Consider the following 22706-nt stretch of genomic DNA (forward strand, 5'->3'; position numbering starts at 1 on the left):
TTATTTCCAGAAGAGGACGTGGAGCTTTGTGAGCAGGAGTGATGCGCCCAAGGTTACAGCGACAGGGCCTGCAGACCTCGGGGTTCAATCCGAAGAAGTCATCATCCGAAGTTGTTCAAGAGCTCGTGGTTGAGGAAAGAGAGAGAAGCCAGTAGCCGATAGAAAGCATTCTCAATGCTTTTCTGGGCTCCATTCACTTAGCGTCATCTCATAGGCATTAGTGTCCCCCACGTCACTACAAACCTTTGAAATGAACACGCTTTTCACGAAGCCAGGCTTTCTTTGTGAGTGATGCCCATTTTAGGGCAGCCGTGTGCCTGCGAAGTGGATGTCAGAAGCAAGAACTTCAGCCCACAATCGTAGTTGCTAACACATCAGGATGGGGGTGCTACCGGCTCTACGGGCCGGTGCCAAGGCAGAAACGGGGGCAGCAGTGGACGCGAGGGCTCCGGCTCGGAGGTGCGCATTCACGCTGGGTGAAGTCCCCAAGCAGGTGCCTGGCCAACAGGCAGCAGCAGGTGTTTAAATAGGAACTGAGTTCATGAGAGGCTGGACGGGAGCAGATGGGGGGAGTGTGGAGGGCGGGGGAATGATGAGGCATGACAGCTGGGCCATCCCCAGGGAGGGAGCCTCATGGCAGGCTGGCCTCACCACCTCCTAAATAAACAAGCAGGGACTCCCAAGGATGTTTCTTCCTGGGTGTTCTCATGTCTTAAAGGAACCATGTGCTTGGGTGGGCACGTGATCAATCTTAACAGGTGAAAGGGAGGCAAGGGGAGGACCTCCTTCATGAAGAAGAGGATGCAGTGTTGAGCTGGAAGGGAAGGAGGGCATCCCCGTGAATTCACACTAGGACTTGCTGGAAATGCAGGGCCGGACATGGAAGAAGGGTCAGAGTGGGAGGCGCGGATGCAGGAATTTATCAGGCGGGCATTTCATTAAAGTCAAGGGAGAGGGCGGAGGGGACGGCAGAGGCCAGCACCCACCCCGAGGAACAGAGAGAAGAGCGTGTTGCTGGAGACAGCGATGAAAAATGAATTCCTGGGGAACTCGACCATTCTCGGGAATCTAGCTGGTTTTGTGTAAGGAGCTAAAAAAAATCTTCCTGTGCTTTCTTACTATTTTTGGTAAATTAAGGTAAATAAAGGAATTCTTTTGGAGAAAAAGTTAAAAAGGGAGGAATAAATCAACAAAAACAGCAAAAAGAGCTACTCCTTGAACATAACTGTTGGCACATGGTACTTTGCCAACAATTTGTAGGGAAATGCATGCTTTGCTTGACAAATAAAAATATTTCTGCTGACATTAAATTTTTATAAAGTGAAGAAGTGCTCTCCTAGGTTGCCTAAGGGAACAGGGAAGAAAATGCGTTTTGGGTCTAACGTGCACACAATCCCTGGTCCCTTGCACATAGAAATCTATGACAACTGTCTACCCTCCTGGTTATCTTTAAAACCAGCTTTTCCCGTTTCAGCTCACTGTGAGTTCTAGAAAGTAATCTTGACCTTCAAAACAGGTAGGAGAGGGTAAAAGGGGATAAATGGTGATGGAAGGAGACTTGACTTGGGGTGGTGAGCACAGATGATGTATTATAGAATTGTACACCTGAAGCCTATATAATTTTTTTAACCAACTAGAGGCGTGGTGAATGAAATCATGCATGGGTGGGGTCCCTCAGCTTGGAGGGGGGTTGGGGCCGATTGGGGCCTTCTCGCCCAGTCCTGACTCGGGGAGGGACCGTGGGAGGTTGGCTGTGGGAGCGCACTGACCACCAGGCGGCATCTCCTGCATTGAGTGTTTGCCCCCTGGTGGTCAGTGCGCATCATAGCGACTGGTGGACTGGTTGTTCGGTCGCTTAGGCTGTTATATATATAGCTATCTCCTTAATAATCCAATTTTTAAAAAACCCCACAAAAACAAAGAAAAAAACCCCAAAAAGCTTAAGGAATTTAGTTACAATGTTTATAAGTTAAGAAAACATACTCAGGCAGTGAAAATAATTTTGCCTCAGTTCTAAATCCAGATATATCCAAATAGAGTATAGAATTTCATTTTTTGTTCCTTTAGGGTTTATGGCATCACAGGGAGAAAAACCAGTTTTCATCCTTTTACACCAAATTTTCTTTTCTCCCAGCCGTTTTTCTCTCAGTGAGGTGAAAGGGAGATTATTCAGCGGGCCTGCAGGAAGCTATCAAGGTGTGGCCCTTGTCACTACTCCTATGTCTTAAGGAACCGGGCAGATAGGCGCATCCTGTGTAACCCAGCAAACAGGAAGCGAAGTGCAGCAGAGCCAGGGCAGGGCTGGGAGTGGGATCAGTCGCAGAGCTCCTGTCCCACCGAGGGCTCTCTATGGGCATTGATTCCAGAAGAGTGTTTTCTGCAGGGGTATCTGGCTCAGTCCCTGCTTATGGAAGGTGTGCTGATGGCCTGTGTGGCCTTGCTAAGGGATGGGGGCAGTCACTTGATTGGTACCTGTTTTGTCACCTGTTGAACTACACTCTCCATCAGTTGCCTTGCTCAGGGCTCTTCCAGGCCATGAATCACGCAACCCCTTGGCGAGGGGTCTGTGCAGGCAGCAGCGACAGCCCTCACACATCTACCAGTTTAGAGCCAGCAGCTGCCTCCAGCCCAGAAGTGGCGGGTGTGGTAGGACGTGGGGCACAGGGTGCTGATGAATCCAGGCTGTCCTTCCAAATAGTTGGCTTTATATCAAGCCTTTTTTTTTTTTTAAAGGAAAGTTAGTGAGTGTGTGGATTCCCATTTAGCAGGAGTGTATTGAATTTCTTAGATCCTATTGGCACCTGTGCACCGTGGAAACTGGTACTGAGTGAAGGAGGAGGTTCAAAGATGTGCTAAGATGCTGTGTTCTCAGAGACAAGAAGGTACAAGAGGTACAGAAGTCCTTGGGAGTACTTCCTACAAGGAGGCTGTGGTCTCTCTCTCTGGGGGGACCAGGGACATGTGCTTAGAGGGGGTGGCTTTGATATGGATATTAAGGATCCCTGGAGTTCATTGTTAGAGATGGAGCAGAAAGAAGAGAGGCACATTTCAGCAAATACAGTGAATAAAGTGAAAGCGTGGGACGCACACACACATACACTATGTAGTTGGTGGTCATTGGGGATCTCGGGGGGATATTGGAGCAAAAGACTGACATGAGCAAAGTTTGAGGGGAAGTTCTAATTTTGCCTAATTACAGTTCAAGTGAGGATTAGAAAGAAAGAAACTTGGAAATGTGTAGATTCATTTGCAGGGGTCTGGTGATGGGATCCCGGGAGAGTTCTTAACAGAGGTGGTGACGAGGTCTGGAAAGGACAAAGGAGAGAGAAGCTAGGGAGGAAGTAAGGATGAGCCGCAGTGTCTTGTAAACGTGACTATCACAGAATAGGGCAAAGCGAAGGAGCAGGCAGGTCCTCCGGAAACGTACATGGAAGAACTGCCAAAAGTAGGAGCTAATGGAAGGCAGGAATCTGAGGTTGACGTGCCAGTGGAGCATTCGATGGGGCATGCATGGCAAGTGGTCCTCTGGAAAGGCACTGGGTCTGGAAAGTAGGATTAAGGCTGACGGGATTAGGGAACGATTCATGTGATAGCAGGAGTTGGAATGAGGGGCATCAGGATTTTATAAGGCTGGTTAGGAGGTGAGAAGTAATAATGTGAACATCACAGAGGAAAATGCTACACAACCTTGTAAACAATTTGACCTGGAAATTAAGGAAATAAAGGTAATGATGTCCGTGGCAGTAGTGGAGTTGCAACAAGATGGTCGTCATGGTGGGGGGTGGAGGGCTTGGGGGGCGCGCTATGTTGGGGTAGAGTGATGGGTAGTGAATGGTGAGAATGATGAGTTTTGTTTCATATTTAAATAAGATGCCTGAAGGAGAGTTAAAATGCTATGCTTAACAAGCTGTCAAAGATTTGCAAGAGAGGGTTCTGGGACCAGAATAGATTTAGGGCAGTCAAGGTGAGTGAGGAACTGACCGATTAACTTCATGGTAGAGCCCGATCCCCATTTCTAATCTTACTCTAAAGGACACCAACTCAGGATGGCAAGCACATCCCACCATCTTTCCACTCCCCAGTGCTAGGTCCTCTTTCCCCCAGTTGTTCATAGTTGTCAGCAGACATCATTTTGAACACTGTCATAGAGGCTGGACCTCCACTGGGAGGGGGTCATTGGAGCAACACTGAGGACGGAGTTGGAGCTCTGGGCAGGGCTGGAGGGCCTTAGAAAGGACTACAGTGTTCAGAATTCACAGGTGGGTGGATATGGCAGCATTGTATCCAAGGACAAAGATACAAGAAGGAAATGGAGCTCTTCTAGTGACATGAGAGGCCAAGGAAGCCAGAACCCGAACCCATTTTTTGTGTCTTTTGCCCTTTGTGTTAATTTTAATGTAATTTTATTTAAGTTAATTATATCACCACTCCAAGGAGTGAGTAGGCCCTATGCCCATTTTACAGATAAACTAGTTTGAGGTTCAGCAAATGAAGGAAGTTGTAGGTCCAACTGCAGGCAAGTTGACGAGCTAGGATTGGAACTGGTCCTGCTTGGCTCCGAAGTCCTTTCTCCACACCGCTTTGCCCTCAGAGGAAGGGACTAAAACTTACTTCTATGTAGACAGATTTTCATGGTGTATCTGAAAACCTTGGACCATGTGTATCTTTCTTTGATTTCTCTTCCCCATTTGTTTTTGGTCTGTGACTTGTTCTTTTGGTTGACACTCCAGGAGACAGACAGGGTCTGTTTGCATCCAAAACAGAAAGTGTTTCCACATCTCTGGGCGAGCTGTGTGCCTCCCCGCATTCCTTCCATCTGGAGGCGGGCGGAGTGCAGCTGTGGCTGTGAGGCAGGGGGACCAGCTGTGCCAGCTGCCAGTTGACACCAGGGCACATGCTGTCTTGGTCCCATTGCTCGCGTGTGCCTAGTCAAGTGGCTGCGTGATTGGCGTTTGTCAGTGCCACGGATGTGGAAAGAATTCTATGCACTTGGGAGGAAAAATTTCACAATACCTCCTATTTCATGTGCCACATGTTCCATAAAAATATCACGAGTCCACGCTTGTTTGCGCACAAGCAGGCTGCTGGTAGCCCGACCCATGGCCTCTGAGGAGCTCTGGTTATCATGGACCTTGCAGGCCTTCGTGGCTTCTGAGACCTTTGAACCAAGCTGTGTTTTCATCCTGATTTTCACGTGGCCGAGTTGCAGATGATGTATATTCTGTTCAACTTATACTGTTAAATAGAGGAGAGTGCCCCCGGGGTCATCAGTCATTAGCATGTGTGGCGGTGATGGCGGCAGGCGATTACCCTGAGAAAAGCAATGGCTTCTTCAGAACAGCCAAGAACAGCAAGTGGAAAGTCTCCTTGCTTAGAGATCTCCACTCTCCTTCTGCTTCTCCTTTTTTAAACATCTCAAATGATGAAATGAAACTAACAGTATTTCCTTTTTTTGCTATTTTGCAGAAAAAACCGCTGTCCGCGATAATAAAGGAAGTCTGTGACGGGTGAGTGTTGTTACTCAGGATTCACCTGAGGGGCTCCGGGCCACAACTTGAGGGGCAAATAGAATATTCCCGTGTGATGGTCAGATATCACTCATAAGTCACCCCTCGACCTGCCCAAAGACACCCCGAATGCCTACGTAAGATGTGCATCCTCTTTCCACCCAAAGGTTACCTTGTCCCTCAACGGGAAGGTGTGAACTGGCCGTGTGGGTACCTCGGGCGGGGGGCGGGAGAGGCTCTGTTTATTGTGAGAAGCTGTGCTCACCCATCAGTCTCAGCAGGGAGCGGCCTAACGTTCCGGAGTTAGATGCTCACCTCATTTGGTATCAGCGGAGGCCACGCCGGCCCCGTAAAGGGAAAGCATGACACAGGTCAGCGGCCACTGTGCTGCCCGTGGACGGACAGCAACGCACTTTCCCACTTCTCTTGGCCGCGCACACAGTCAGGGGAAAGCACGTACTGGCTGCTTGTGTGTTTCTCTCTCTTAAAACAGGACTGTGGATAGAAGGGACCTGGGATTTACTTAAGATCCAGGATACTTCGCTAGAATGTTCCAATTTGCAGCAAGCCAGAGTGATTGGGAATTGGAGAATGCAGAGGCAATCAAAATGCAACGGTTATCAAAAGCTTAAATTGCATTCATTTCCTTTGTTTTCCCGTCTCTGCTCCACGCCTTCAACATAGGGAGGAGTGTGACTTTATATTTAAACATCACCCCTGCCCGAAGCCATGAAGGTGAACTGCCGCAGTGAGCAGGAGGTTGGAACAGAACCTGGGCGGGCCTCAGGGAAAGAACGGGTCTTAGGGTGACAGGTGGGCTGATACCGTTTAGAATTAGCAACTGCGTTGTGGGGTGTGTAATAGGGTGTCCAATTCCTCCACCTCTGCCAAACTAACAATTAAAGTGACCGTTTACTGGTTTTCTAACCAGAAAATGCTTATATTTTCAGGTGGTCCCTGGCCAACCATGAATTATTCGCTCTGCAGCATGCCGACAGCTCAAACTTCTACATCACGGAAAAGGTAGGTCTGCCCGGGATAGAATCCGGGACAGTTAGCCTTTAAGGAAGTTAAAACCTGAGTGATGTTTCCTCTGCTCAGGACCATACTGGTCTACAGTTCACATTGACCCTCCACAAAGTGGAGTCTGCACTGCAAAGTACTGCCCCGTCAATACTACCAGGCGGCATTTAGCCCATCCAAGAGTGAAGACCACCTAGGTCTCCATGTCCCGTGTTAGCAGCTGCACTTACTTCTAACAGCGAGTTCACTCATTTTCTCTCTCACTGCGTGGTTGAAGCATTAATGGGACCCTTGATGACAGCCTAGCTCCCTTTCACGACATTTCCCCCAGCAATGACTAAACCCTCTTCAAGGTCTTGAAACAATGGCAAGAACTTTTTTAAGCTGGCGTTGTGCAGGCTCAGGTGTTCTGTGGCTTTGGGGAGCCCTGCTTTCTTCTGGGTGATGTTTACTCCCTGGGGAGCTTGGAGGAGAGCGGGGGGTTGTGAAGACGACGGGGGCTCTGGCAGCTGGGAAATCAGTGGGAAAAGGGAAAACTGGCCTTCATTCAGAACCTACCGGATGCCCGGAAGTGGGCCAGGCTTGTTCCATCTGTTTGTTGATTTCTTCCTCGAGACTCACCCATGATGCACACACATTGGCTTTTGTTGACAGACAAGGAACTGAATCAAAAAAGTCCAATGGCTTGGTCAGCATCTCGGGTAGTGACCGAGAGACTCAAGAAGCAAGTCCACGTCTTTGTGCTTGCGTCACTTTTCCTATGGGGGTTTCTAGAGGAGCTGAGCATCCAGCTTGGTTTTATGGAGCATTCACTGAGATGCAAGGAGCCAACATGGTCCTCGTGGGACAAGTAACCTGGTGCCATCAGTGGGGAGGAGGGGGCAGCTCTGTGAAAAGTTTTCACCACAGCGAGGTGGGCAGCACGGGGACAGAAGTAAATGGAGAATGCTCTGGGAGGAGGGAGATTGGGGCGACCTTTGGCTTTGGGCTGTGTTCCTCCGTCAATGGCCCCTAGAGTAACCCCAGGTTTACCCACAAGCCAAGTGATGGTGGAAGGTGGACGCGGTAGTGGGCCTTATGCCTGCTGTGACTGCTCACTTTACATGAGGAGTGTGTGTGTGGGGGGGGTGTCAGGGAGGACAGCCACAACCTGGAAATGCTTCCAGAATTTGCCTTGTTCTGTCCAGATGCACACGGGAACTTTCATAACTGCTGTGCTTTCCCCGTCCCCCGGCTGCTGGTGCTGAGAGTTAGCGCTGGGCCTAGACCTCCTGCCATGTTGTTGATGTGACTTGTTCCTTTAACTCACTCCACAGACACTTAGTTCCCTGTCCTCATGCTTCATTTTCTTAATACTTTTCATTTATTTTATCCTGCCTTCAGATAATCTACATGCTGCTCTTTGTAAGATAAAGAGGAGATAAGTAAGGTTCAGTGCTAGCAGGGAAATGTATTGCTGACGATTGCCTTAAGCAGAAGACTCATTTCAACTTGGTTCACCTTTTAAAGGCAGCTAACATATTGTGACTTTGGGGTGTCATTGGAAAAGATTGGATGGTTCTCTACTCATTGAGGTATAATGCGAAAAAGTGTAAAAACTTTTAAGTGATAAGATTATAGGACAGTTGAAGTTATAGTAGGGTTTTACAAACATCACCAGCTAGTGGATAATGCAGTCAATTCAGTTCATTGTAATCGTATTAAAAATTGGAATAGAATAGATAGACTAGGTCGGAGTGTATCTCCTGCTAGCTTGTGAAATACTTGTGTCTCATGCACACATATATAACACTTGGATTTGGGCTGGACTTTGACCCTGGGTTGTGGTCCACAGTTGCTGAGCCACCCAGAGCCCTGCCTTTGATTAGCCTCTCTCAGCCTGTGTCCCCTGGTGGCTGTCCTGTCTTCTGTCACCAGTGTCAGGGGACTGGAGTTCATTGGAGATTCCTAAGGACAGGATTCTCAGACTAGAGAACATAGCATCCCAGGGAGAACCTTTTAAAAGTACAGATTTTTAGACCCCGACCTGGGCGACTCATATGGAGCAGGCCTGGGGTGTGGCCTGGGTTTGCATGCAGACAGCCCTCCTGGGATCCTGGTGCAGGCACCGGGGACCACCTGGCAGCGCTGTGCCCTGGGCCTCTTGCGAAGAGGTGGGCTCTGTGCACCGTGAATGGAAGTCATGCCCTAAGTTTGACCTAGGAGTGTGTTTGTGTGCAGCTGATTCTTGGAAAAATTTAAAAATTCATCCAGTATTTATGCTTTTGTTCTAATTAAAATTAACATAGACTCAGCCAATTTAAACTCCTCAGAATAGTAGGAAAATGATCATTTTATTGGGCATCCTAGTCATTTTCTGGGAAATTGTTCTGCTTGAGGAAGTTCTCCATGTTGAGTTTAAAAGGGGCTGCCACCTCCCCAGCCACCGTGGCTCAGTTGTTAAGCTTCGGCCCATGAACCAGGAGGTCACGGTTCAATTCCCAGTCAGGGCACATGCCCGGGTTTTGCCCAGGAGTGGGCGTGCAGCAGGTAGCCAGTTGATGTTTTTATCTCTCTATCCCTCTCCTTCCCTCTCTCTAAAATCAATAAACATATATAAAATAAAATAAAATAAAATAAAAGGGACTGCCACCTAAGCCTGTCATTCCATTTGTCCCTCTTCAGTGGGCAGTGGCAGCAGAGATGATTCTTTTTAAAAATATATATATTTTTATTGACTTTAGAGAGGAAGGGAGAGGGAGAGAGAAATAGAAACATCAGTGAGAGAGAAACATTAATCACTGCCTCCCGCAGACCCCCTGCATGAGCCCTGACTGGGAACCTAACCCGTTACCTCTTGGTTCATGGGTCAGTGCTCAAATGCTCCACCATGAGCCACACCAGCTCAGAGGGGGTTGTTCTTTTAGTAAGAGTTTGCGGGATGAGGAGACTCATCTTCCCAATACTTCGTTTGTAAATAAGATGTCACGCCTTTTTCCCCGGCAGCTGTTCCACAGCACTCCGCACTGCAGGGCAGGGATGGGCCTCAAGCCAGTGTCTGCAGGGGCAGACCTGGGCTGCCTGCCGTCTGCCGTTAGGTCCAGGTAGCTCCTTGCAAGTTTTCCTAGAACTAGAGCCCATTTTCCATCTTTTCAGGCAATGCATTTAGCACGATCTTGGACACTTACAGCCCAGTGAGTTGTTAGGTAATACTTGCATCACCATGGTAACTGGTGACTGATGTTTGAAGCCTGTGTGTGTTCTTAGTTACTGATCTCCCCTTGTGTACGAGGTGGTCTCCCTTCCTCTGCCAGAGATCAGATGTGACCTGTCATTTTAAAGAAGAACAGTTCCCCAGGCCTGGCAACCAGCACAGGTTGTGGCCGGTGGACCGAGGCTGGGGCTCCCCAGGAAGGCAGCTCCCACCTGGCCCCAGCCCCCTCTCTGTAACGGTCCTTATTTGCTTATTGGCCCATTAGCTTCGCTCTTTCAGTGCAGTGGGGGAGTGTCACATTGTCAAACAGCGTTAAGCAGAAGTGTAGCATGCAAATGCCTTGGAGAAAGCTAAGCGTCAGCTGTTCACAAGTTCAGATTCTGCCCCAGAGACTTTTGTATCTCAGGGTTATGTCTGGGGGCAGGGGAGAGAATAAAAAATGAAAAGTAAATTGTGTATTTTTAGCTTTATTGAGGTATAATTGACAAATAAAGTTGTAAGATCATGGTAAAGTGTACATCATGGTAATTAGATAATGCCTATACATTTTGAAAGGATTCCTCCCATCTACCTAATTAGCACATCCATCACCTCATGTATTTATTTACTTATTTGGTGAGAACATGTAAGTTCTCCTTTCTCAGCAAATTTCAGTTCTATGCTACAGTGTTATCGACCATAATCACTGTATTTTACGTTACATCCTCCATATCCTCCGTCCTCATTCATCTCACAGCTGAAGTTTGTACCCTTCTCCCAACCTCTCTCCATTTCTCTCAGCCCCTCAGCCCATGGCAACCACTTATCTGCTCTCTGTTTTTGTTTGACTTTGTTTTTAAGATTTTAGATATAAGCGATGCCCTGCAGTGTTTGTCTTTCCATGTGAGACTTACCTCTTGGCGTAATGCCCGCAGGGGCCATCCATGATGTTGAAAATGGCAGGATTTCCTTCTCCCTCGGGGCTGAGTAATATTCCAGTGAGCACACACATACCACATCTTTCCTCATCACCTGTCCACGGCCACTTACATTGCTTCCATGTCTGGGCTATGTCGATGCTGCGATGAGCACGGTGGTGCTTACATCTCTCTCGTAACCTCTTTTCATTTTCTTTGGATATATACCCAGAAAGTGGGGTTTCTGATTCATTATGCTAGTTGAGTTTTTGATTGTTTTGAGGAACTTTCATCATACCGTTTCCCATAGTGGCTGCACCCATTTACATCCCCATCAAGAGGGCTCTCTTTCTTTTCAGCACCCTCACCAACTCTCTTTCTTTCTCCCCCCCCCTTTTAGATGATGGTCATTCTAACACGCGTGAGATAAACTCTCATTGTGGCTTTAATACATTGTGGCATTCTCCTGATTGTTAATGATCTTGAGCGTATTTTCATATACTCATCAATCATTTGTATGCCTTCTTTCGAAAAATGTCTATTTAGCTCTTCTGTCCATTTTAAAATTGGATTGTTTGTTGTTTTGCTGTTGACTCTTGTGAGTTCTTTATATAATTTGGATATTAACCCCTTTGTCAGATATATGATTTGTACACACTTTTCTCCCATTTCGTAGCTTGCCTTTTCATTCCGGTCCATGGTTCCCTTTGCTGTGCAGAAGGTTTTTACTTGGATGGAGTCCTACTTGTTTACTTGTGTGGATTGCGTGTTAACTTCAAATATTCCAGTGGAATTTGTCTTTTGCGATGGAGAGGAATATGCATTGGCGTTCTCTGTCCTCATTCCGGTCTGATGATGCGGGTATTATCTCCATTTTACAGCGAGGAATGTGAGACCGAGAGTGACTAGGCAACAACTTGTTTAGGTCACTCGGATGGGCAGTGGTCAGACTGAGGCTGAGACCCAGGTGCCACTTCCTGATGCCATCCTTCCCAGCACCTGGGCCCCCATACAGTTACAATGCCCTTTGTTTGCTGACGCCAGCCAGTGATTCTGACCGTAACTGCTTCAAGAACTCAGGCAGGAAGTTACAGCCTGTGGCATTGGCTGCGAGCCTCAGCCTGTCGCTTCCTTATTCCTTAAGAGGGGACGTTAGAGGAAGTGTAACAGGCAGTCTCCCCCTCACAGGGGCTAGCAAATGATTTTCACTTGCCTTTCGTGGGGATTATCTAATGGTCTGAGAGAGTATTAAAGCCCTCATAGCAGTCCTTGTAGGCAAACAGGAACCTGGCCTTGCCACCCTTAATTCTAAGCACGCAGGAGGCAGTGTCCAGGAGCAGGCCTGGTGGGGGGTGTCATTAGCGTGTTGGGCAACGTGGACTTGAAGTTTTATCCCGACTTCAGAATGGCATTTGGTTTCCCCTGCGAAGACCTTCTTCATGTGGTCTACCTCGGCAGGGAGGAATTCCCATTTTGTGATATCAGCGGTAACCACGCCTGACCCAGGCCCTCTCTGCAAAGCTGGCCCCAGGGACCTTGGGGCAGAGGTAGGGTTGTTTGAAGAGCACCCCTTCTCTGCAGTTTCCCCTTCCTAGGTGCTCCGAGTTCTCAGGCCCCGAGCACCACGGGCAGACAGGGATGCACAACACCTGGGGCCTGGTGCTCCCCATCAGGTTAGGAGACAACTCCGTTATGGGCATTCAGTTCAGCTCTCACGCCCCCAGTCCTGGGCTCCGCAAAGAGCTTAGTGAGAGGATATGGTCCATTCTCCACGCTCTGCATCTCCAGGTCCAGGCGGGGAGCAGGTCCTGGAATGGACACAGGTTCTGAGGAAGGAGAGGCAGGAACCTTCTCCTTGGCTGCAGTTACCATGGCCAGCCGCGCTCTGAACATACTACATGAAAAATCCCAGAGAACAGTTCTAAGTATTCATGTGTGTGCTGTTCTGAGAAGCCTGATGAAGTCTCACGTAGTCCCGCTCCATCCCACCTGGGATGTGACTCATCCCTCTCCTTGCTCTCTGCCCATTAGTCACCTGCTTGCATCCTGATGATCACATCAGGTGTCACCGTGCTGTGCTCAAGTTGCCCTCTTTTTACCTAATAACAGCCCAGGGCACAAGAGTAGTGATGCTGGCAGTTCCGATGCCTCAGAAAAGCCGCAAGTGCTTCCTTCAAGTGAGAAGGTAGAAGTTCCCAGCTTAGTAAGGGAAGGGCACAGTCGCATGCTCAGATGGCTATGGCGAGAGGACTCTTCTGTCCTGGAGACCGTGGGAAAGGAAGAGTAAACGTGTGTTAGTTTGCTGAGAGCACCCTGCCGCCCTCACATATCGATAATTGTTTTTTACAGTATATTGTTTAATTGTTCTATTGTATTATTGGTTATTGTGAATCGCTCACTGTGCCCAAATTTATACATTAAACTCTAGCATAGGTGTGCGTGTGTACGAACAGAGTACAGAGAGGGTTTGGTACTGCCCTTGGTTCAGGCACCCACCAGGGAGTCTTGGAACGTATCCCCTGTGGAAAGGGGAGTCTACTAGAAGAGAAAGGGGTCCAGAGGGCCTGGAGCAGGCTAGCTGAATTTGAATGGCATCTGATCTGAATTCTGAGACTAATGGGAAATGTAGTCCCTGAAAGACCACTCTTCTGGGAGCTTTAGGCACCTGGCAGGCCAGTGGGGAGTGACGGGGCGGGGGAGGCAGTGACCACGGCCCTGAACATTTGTGGAGGCTCACTGTGTGACAAGCGCTCAGCCACGTGCTCCCCGCGGACTGTGTTGTGTGGAATCTTCACAGTGAGCCCGTGGGCCAGGTTTGATTGTTCCACACTCCACATTGCAGAGGGCACAGCTGAGGCTCAGGGTGTGGGAGGCTCAGGGTGGGGGTGACGGCGTGGGCCTGGCCCAGGAAGTCTGCCTGCAAAGCGCCAACCGGTGCTCCGGGCTGTGCTGTGGACAGGCAGGCGTGTCTGAACTTTGCATTGCATGTCCGCAGCGGCAGGCCCCCAGGGCCTGGTACTGGAGGTGGAAATCCATTTTCCATTCTCTTCTTTCTCCTCCCTGGTTTCCTCAGTGGCCAGTCCTCATTCACCACCTCTAAGTCCTCCCAAAAGCACTGCATTCTACGGACACCTTTGACCCAATAACAGCGATTGATCAGCATCGCTAAACCAAGTAACATGCCTTAGCCATCCCCCCAAAGTGCCCACGTGTCCCCAGAGCCTCTCCCCACCTGGAAGGGAACGGGGCCCTCGCTGTGTGGGCAGCTCAGCTCTGACCAGAGACGGTGAAGGGCACCTCCGGGCTGGGTCAGAGGGCATGAGGATGCATGTCTCCGTTGGTCGCTAAACAAGATGAGAGCAGGGCTGTCCCCTGGCTGTCTGAGGAGCTCTGTGATGCAAACAGTTCAGATGGATGCACGCATGTTTGCACGTCCAGCTCGCCTTTCTGGTGTGTGGCGTGGGCTGCCAGGGAAGGAGACGGGGCACCGCCCCGGGCTCATCCGCCTCTGCCTGGTGAGGATCCTCAGGCCCAGGCAGCGCAGGGCCCCTCGCTCCATCTCTTCAATGTGGCTCAGAGAGTGTGAGGTCCGGGGTATTTCCGGGAAGATTGGGGAATTTTCTTCTACTTTGAATATAACCTGAAAAATGTAAAATTGTTTTTAAATGATAAGTTATATGATCATAGAGGCAATAGTATTGTTTTTCAAACTGCAGGTTATTATTTATTAGTGGGTATAAAATCAGTTAAGTAGGTTGAAAGAGCATTAAAAATGGACTATAATAAAGACAAGAGTATACTCCATGTGTTGTTTGCTGAAATATTTCTTTCATTTCACTCCTGTAACACATGGGTAGTGTTAGTTTTCACCCGGCTTGGGTCAAAAATGTTTGCAAGTCACTGCACATCATTACAAGGGGGATTAAGAAGGAAAAATACAAGCGGCCAGTGGTTTAAGGAAGACACGTTCGGAGTGTGCTCTTCCCTGAAGAAAGTAACACACACACACACACACACACACACACACACACACACCCCTACACCACCACCAAACGACATCCAACACAGGAAGAGGCATGTGTCTCCCAGGGAGCTGCCCTGCCCTGGCTCCTGGGAGGGGCCTCTCTGTGGCCTGGTGCCAGGGGTCCACTCCCTACTGCCCCACAGCCAATTGGGACCAGAAGTTGACCCCGTGCCACCCATGTAGGTCTTACTCTGATCACAGAGCTCCCCCTAGGACAGGTGGGCTCTGTCATCTGAGCCCAGGGTCCTTGTAAATTTCCGAACCGTCCACGTCCTGGGACGCATTCCCGGTTGTGCAAGATTCCCACGTTTGTTCCACAGGAGCCTCTGTTGCTGCCTCAGCAAACTACCCCCGCCAGGTGTGACCAGCACGGCTGCCACCTGTGGACCTGGCCAGAGCAGCCAGGACTGGCTCTCAGCAGGCAGGATGGGCAAGGAAAGGTGTGCCTGCTTCCCCCTTGCCCTGTCCCTTGACTCCAAGCACTTCTCTCTGCTGCCCCTTGGCCCTCTCTGCCTCCTCTCTCACGCCTGCTGTCTGCATCTCCTTCGTTAGACGCCCAGGTCACCTGTGCCTGGCACAGAGGCCTTTCTCCCTTGACTTGTGACTGAGCTTGACTTCAGTTAGGGATGCTCTGAGCCCTGCTGGCTGCCTGTGGGCTGGTCACCAGGCTCTGGGGAGCGGGTCTTCCTGGACGAGCTGGTGGCCCTGGCTCTCCCAGCCCATCACTGGGGCTGTCGAGAGGAAACAGCCACGCCAGGAGGAGAAAAGCTGAGAAGGCACGGATTTGACTCAAGAAATGTGTCCTGATGCCCATATGTGCCAGCACTGTGCTGGGCTGGAGGTAGTTCCCACCCTCCTGATGCCCCAAGTCCAGAAGGGGAGAAGGACAGTTGGCATTCACCCCGCAATGGCCAGTTACAATTGCAAGTGCCACAAAGGACAAATGCGAGTGTCCAGACCTAATTTAGCCTGGAGCAGGTGATATTCAAGCAGAAATCTAAGAGGAAAGGTTGGGGACGAAGGGGTGAGGCCCTTAAAATGGGCAAGATGTTGGCTGGAGAATTTGGCGTCAGCCCCAGTTTTCCAGGCCTGGGGAGGCCATGGTCAGGGTTTTGAACCTCATGCTAAGAGCACTGGGAAGCCCTCAGAGGGTTTTAAGCTAAGTCTGACCACAGGATGCTTAGACTGTGGCCCTGTGATTAGTCTGGATGCACCATACTGGAGGAGAGCTGGAAGCTGTGCTAGAAACCATCAGAAAACGACTCACTGGGGAGAGGAAAGAGTGCCTGGTGTTTTGAAATACCCGATGAGATTGACATCAAAGGCTGGTAGAAAATAGGACCAGATAAGAATCTTCTTGGAATGTGGCCTTCAAAAGCTTGTTGACTGTTCCTTGACATTTCGGTGAAGGGCACCGATGACGCAGTGCAGGTGAATAATACTGCTCAGGTATGTCCGCAGGGATGTGTTCTCGATAAATGTGTTGATGTGCGCAGCCCGATAAAATGTTAATGTGTAGTTACCTTACTCTCATATCTAATTCTGACTTCCCTTTTGGTCACTCCTAAGTCAGAATATAAAAATTATCTAACTTATATTCATAGGTAAATAAGTGGAGAAATGTCTGTAAGTAGGACATGAACTCTTCTGCTTTATTATATTTGTTTATTTATTATTGATTTTTAGAGAGCGAGGGAGGGAGAGGGATAGAGAGATAGAAATATCAATGAGAGAGAAATGTCTCTCTCCTGCAAGCCCCCCACTGGGGATCAAGCCCACAACCCGGCCATGTGCTCTGACCTCTTGGTTCCTGGATCAGTGCTCAACCACTGAGCCACACCAGCCTGACTCTGTTTATTTAAAAAAACATCTTTATTGAGATATCTTAAAAAATCTACCTAATTACAGTGCGCAATGCAGTGGCTTTTACTCTGTTTACAGGCTTGTGTCGCACTGTGTTTTTAGGCAGTAAAGCTGTGTCACTTCCACCCGGGCTGCTCCCATCTTCCCAAGCACGACTCTCAGATTCAGGGTAGATTCATGCTGGGGCCCAAGCATTTTTCACAAGTGGGTCCCGGTGCCATGTTGAACGCTACCCACTGAGAGTGACAGTGGCCTCTGGGTGCTTCCCCGTATTCCTGCTCACAGACGAAAACCCACTCTGAATTCTTACCGACTCGTTGGCCCTTGGGCTTCGTGACCTGGAGGCAGCATTCTGACTGGTCTCTGCCACAGCCCAGAAGAATGGGGTCCACCTTTCTTACTTAGCCTGGCCGTCAGGTGCGTCAGGATCTAGCCCCAGTCAACATTCTCAATTTTGTGGCCTGTCCCTTGTTCCCCTAACTTTAGACAAGCTGCCTTAGTGTTCTCCAGGTAAGCCTCGCTCTGTCTCCCCAGCGTGGCTTTTCCTGGGATTCAGAACCACCCCCGGCCCTAGGTTTCAGGCACTAGATTGGATGTTGGGGATAAAGGCATGAGATGACAGACTCCTTGCTTCTGGGAAATGCGTCTCAGCAGCGAACACGCACTGGAAGCAATGCCATTAACACGCTGTCACTTCAGGGCAGTGCCCTCCTCTTGCCACCGAACGGGAACTGTACGGTGGACAGAACCTTGGCTGCTTGTCTGACATCATCTTAACCCCAGTTGGGAGATTAGTTTCTTAATTCAGTCCTCTCCTCAGCCTCTTCCCCTCCTCTCTGCTGCTATAGGAACTACTGTCTCTTTAATTTATTGTCCCTTAGCTTCATTTTTTCCCCACTAATTGGGACCTGGCTCTTTACTGTGGCCTTGAACTCTTCTTTAACTGTTTGTGAGCTCATCTGTATTTCCTCTCGGCCGGATCCAAGTGCTTTACACAGAAAACTGTGTGCCCGCCTCTGGGTGCCCCCCAGGTTCTCACGCGGTTCCCTAGCGTAGTATGTAGGTGTCCCAGGATTGTGTGCTGATTTGATGTGATGCAGTTTTCTTTGCAGGATAAAATGTACAATTCGTTGCTGAATAAATTATGTGCGGTGCTGGTTAATTCAGTTTTCAAAATACGCACATAACCCTTTCAGATGACTAACAGTGGAGGCATTACAGAGTGAATAAATAATCCTAATGCTCCTCTTACCAAGAGTTTCAAATCAGTGTTAGAAAGTTTCAGTTCCACACGACTGATTATCAATTTCAAAACAAGTACATACACACTTCCATGTACATATACACACATGCATATACATGTACACACATACTAGTATACATACACACATGCATATACACATGCACCACAATATCTATACTGTGCTAGATGTCAATGAAATGTTTTTAAAGCTTCACAAGATTTCATGAAATGATATGTAAACTGAGTCACATGGATTTGAGTGTTCCCTCTTGAAAATAAATGATGTTGTTCTGAGAACCCTTCAGCTGTAGGAATTTATCTCCAGTTCACAGCAATAACAATGGGAGGGGAAAGTAAGAGACCCTCTGGTACCTTATACATATATATCACCATTCTGTAGACAAACAAACCACAATACAATGCCCGAGTCAGTAGTATCATTTTTATTTCCAGTTATTGCAAATAACAACTTCTGTGAACCAAACTGTAGTTGTAAGAGATAATTTACCCTAAGTTATGTGATTCTTCAGTTTTGAGAAAGTGAGTTTTCCTTCCTTTCACCCTGTGGGATCCATGAATATACATGCAGCTCACCCATCTTCAGTGTTTTATTTCAGTTCATTGTTCAGTGGAGGCTGTGGCCACAGAACAGTAGAGAGGGCCCCAGGCTGAAACACAGACTTCCGTGTTTCCCAGGAGGAAACCATGGGTGATGAGTTAGGAACCTTGTTGGCACTCTCTCCCTAACCCCACACTCTATATCCAATGAAGAGAAGCTTTCCATAGTCACACTCCACTGTGGAGACATTTTACAATAACCCAGGAACAACTGGACGCAACTATTCATTTATTTTTCTTTTTATTTATTAAGTATATTTTATTGATTTTTTTACGGAGAGGAAGGGTGAGGGATAGAGAGTTAGAAACATCGATGAGAGAGAAACATCAATCAGCTGCCTCCTGCACACCCCCTACTGGGGATGTGCCCACAACCAAGGTACATGCCCTTGACTGGAATCGAACTTGAGACCTTTCAGTCCACAGGCTTATGCTCTATCCACTGAGCCAAACTGGTTAGGGCTATTTTTCTTTTTAAAATTCTTTATTGTTGAAAGTATTACATGTGTCCCCTCCCCCCCCCCCCCCCATTGACCTCTTCTAACTTGCCTCCACCCCGCCGCAGGCGTTCACCACCCTATTGTTTGTGTCCATGTGTTATGCATATATGCATACAAGTTTGGTTGATCTCTTCCCACACACCCATGCCTCCCCTCTGAGATTCCTGGAGAGCATTATGCTAAGCAAAATAAGCCAGTCAGGGAACGACAAGTATCACATGATCTCACTCATTTGTGAAATCTAATGAACAAAATAAACCAATGAACGAAATAGACCCAGAGACCTAGAAACACAGAACAGATTGGAATGCAACTCTTTATAATCAGAATTACATGGACAGATGGGCCGAGCAAGCCACTAAGAACAGGTTGAAGCAAGAATTTAAAAAATATATATTTTTTTATTGATTTCAGAGAGGAAGGAAGAGGAAGAGAGAGATAGAAGCATTAATGATGAGAGAGAATCACTGATCAACTGCCTTCTGCACACCCCCAGCTGAGGATCGAGCCCCGTAACCTGGGCATGTGACCTTGACCCGAATCGAACCTGGGACCCTTCAGTCCGCAGACCAACACTCTTTCCACTGAGCCAAACCGGTTAGGGCTAAAACAAGAATTTCAACCAATAGGAAACATGCTATGAAATTTGTCATCTTGTGTGTGTTTGTGGCTTAGTCCTTTCGGGATACTATAACAAAATACCATGGACTGAATGGTTTATAAACAAGAGAAGTTTATTTCTCACAGTTCTGGAGGCTAGAAGTCCAAGGTGAAGGTGCCTGCCCATTCAGTGTCTGGTGAGGGACTGCTTCCTGACTTATACTAGTAAATGACTGTTTTGTCACAGCGCCCTCTAATGGAGGAAGGGAGAAGGAATTTATAAGGGCACTAATCCCATTCATGAGGGCTCCACTCTCATAGCCCAGTTGCCTCCCAAAGACCATTCTGCCTACTACCATGTCCTTGGGCGTTACAACTTAACACGTGAACTTTTGGGGGGACACAAACATTCAGTCTGTAGCAGCTTTTCACACGTGAACCGAGCATCCACCAGACCTTACGTTCTTAGTTTCTCCAAGTTAGGGACCGAGAAGTTACTAATATTCCCTTAGGAACATATTGGATTTCTCCCAACTCAGTAGTTGAAGACAAGGACAGGGGTTGAGCTAAGGGCAGGATGAGAGCCACATGGCATACCAGGGCTCCTGGGATGTTGTTTGGAGTAGAATGATAGGAACTACTCTTGGGTTTCCTCAGCTCTTTCTCAGTCCATCCAGCCCAACGTGTGAAAACCAAAACACACACACACACACACACTTGTGCGCGCGCCTTGGGAGTGACATACACTCCTGGCGCTGGGCTTCAGCCGCCGGTGCCTTTTGTGGGCCTGTCACCCCACCTCTCTCCTGGTGGCCTTGCTCTTAGTGACTCACACTGCACTGGCAGGAGGCTTTCTGAAGTGCACTCTCAAAAACTTTTGGGTGGTTTTGGAATTTTCTAGTTAGAGTTTGGGAAGTGGATGGGAGCTGTCATTTTAAATCATTGGATGCTCTCCCTACCTTAGAAGAGTATATGCTTATTGTAGCATGAAGGGAAACGGCATTCTCAGCTGAGTCACATAAGGAGAGGGAGCAGGAGAGACGCGGGCACTGCTGCCACCAGCATTACTCAGATGCCGGCGGGTCTTATGACATGTTATTTTGTGTTGACCACGGGCTGCTGGAAAGAGGCTGGGACATGGTGATGACACAGGCAGCGGATGCTCTGTGCTCCGGCTCCCCAGCTTGCGTTTGGGAAGATAAGACCGCTTTTGCAATCGCAGGCAAAGACAAATGCCAGAGGTCGCGATAATTCCATGTTCTCCAGTTCAGCTATTAAACCGATGAATAGACTGACTCAGGTCCTGAAACATTTAACTCTGAAAGCGCAGACGCAGTCTGAGTGGCCGGCGGGTGTCCTCCCAAGGCACCACTGTTTACTGACAATGGGCGAGGCACCCCAGAAGCCCCTCCAAACAAAAGCGACAACAGTAAACAACCAAACCCCCGTATTGGTAGGGACTCATTCAGAGAGCGGCTCTGGGACTCTTACAGAGTGTCCAAAGCTAGGAACCTAATTACACATTTCCTGAACACAGCCCCCTTCCTCTTCTCTCCAGGTCAGGAAGGAGGTTCATTTTTGAGTCACTATTGGAGTCTTTCTTCAGGTGTTAAGATGGAAATACGATATTTATATCTCCTGTGTGTGTGTCAAAATAACATAAAAGATTCGTGAAACAATAGTGGCCTTACTACTTGGAGTATTTGCTGTTGCTTTTTTTAGTCTGTTGTTTTCTCTTTTATAGTTTTTAAGATATTTGCTAGGGTGGTTTGGGGACTATTAATGGTTTGAAAAACATTTCATTCTACTCTTTGCTCTACAAGGTCACAGACAGAGTTAGCTGTCCTCACTTTGTTATCCCAGTGTCTCGAGCCATGTGCAGTAAATGTTTTTAATGACAGAATGAACATTCACTGCAACAGTAATCCAAGGGCAAACTTAGGGATAGGCATGAACAAGACCAGAAGGCAAAGGGAAATGAGAGGGATAGAAAGTTTGGTAGAGATCCTGGAGACAAAGCTGAGGCAGGAGATCTTGCCTCCACCCAGGAAAGGTAGTGCACCTGGGTGTGACATTTTGGTGACACTGGGTTCTCAATCCATGTAATTGACACTCTTTCCACTGTGATCAGCGTTAAGTTACAGTAATAACTATCGTATGATCATTTTTGATCTCCCTCGTTCCAGTTATCATTGCATTAGGAAAGCACCCCAAAAACCTTAGTAGGGAACAAGGAAAAGCTGTTATCAGTGGAGATGATTAGCTATGCTCCCTGCTCCTGTGGTCGGGATGTGGATATTGCAAAGCAAGAATGATTGCTGGTCTCTGTTGATGATGTGCGGACTCTCGCCGGGGTAGACACAAATGTAGCAGGGGGCGGGGATCATTGGAAGCTCCTTCCCTCCAATGCCTGGCTGCTGGGCTGGAGGGCCCGAAAGGCTGGGCTCAGCCAGGCCTGTGCACTGCAGTGTCTGCCTGTGGCCTTTCCCTGCGTCTTGGGCTTCCTCACAGTATGGCGGCAGGATTCCGAGGAGCTCCCTAAGAAGGCACGTGCTCAGACAGTGCTCCGAGGGAACACGCAGAAGGGCTCTCTGTGGCCTGGCCTGCGACGGTCAGTAGGACCTTCCTTGGTGCTCCAGCTGGAAGCAGTCATCAGTCTGCCCAGATTCAAAGGGAGGGGACATGGGCCCCTCCTCTCTATGGGTGGAGTGACAAGAACTTGGGGGATTTTTAATGAAACCAGCGCATGCACCAGCTTTTACCTTTCTGTCTCAGGGAAAAGCTGTCGCTAGGTGTACTGTTTTCCAGAAGGTATCTAAAGATGAGATTGTTTCTTTTACTTTTGCTAGACTTCAACTTTGTAAGCTAAGAGGAAGAAGAAAAGATAGATAAAGCAGAATAGAAGCAAGTTTACATCCTTACAGCCTAGAGCAGCAATGAGGCCATTTTCCGTGTTCCTAAAGGATGCAGGGGGAAGAAGGATCGATTGCTTCTCCTTCTTCAGGGTGAGGAGCGAGAAAAACACCTGTGAATTGAGGCAATGCGTCCAGGCATTTAGAGAGAATGTATGAGGCCCTCTGATATTCATACCCCTGCTTTTGAGTCCAGCTTTGGGAGAAATTGGTTCATTTCCTTTACCACCTCTAGAGATTGAAGTTCAAAAAGAAACGTGCGTGTTTAGTTACCACCATTAGCTGCACTTGTAAGCCTGTAAGCATTCTTCATTTCCTCCAAGAGGC

The 22706-nt window shown here is 48.4% G+C and overlaps 1 protein-coding gene across 3 annotated transcripts in view; it reads left to right on the top strand.

Moving 5' to 3' along the window:
- The window catches only part of ELMO1 (engulfment and cell motility 1), a 392098-nt gene that overhangs the window by 88695 nt on the left and 280697 nt on the right, over positions 1-22706 (top strand). For all 3 annotated transcript variants that reach the window (XM_036327308.1, XM_036327309.1, XM_036327310.1), the window contains exons 3-4: positions 5467-5507; positions 6458-6530. In XM_036327308.1, coding sequence (XP_036183201.1) covers positions 5467-5507; positions 6458-6530 — 114 coding nt within the window. The remainder of the gene's footprint in view (positions 1-5466; positions 5508-6457; positions 6531-22706) is intronic.

This window comes from Myotis myotis, unplaced genomic scaffold (assembly GCF_014108235.1).
Source record: "Myotis myotis isolate mMyoMyo1 unplaced genomic scaffold, mMyoMyo1.p scaffold_m19_p_11, whole genome shotgun sequence".
Lineage (NCBI taxonomy): Eukaryota > Metazoa > Chordata > Mammalia > Chiroptera > Vespertilionidae > Myotis > Myotis myotis.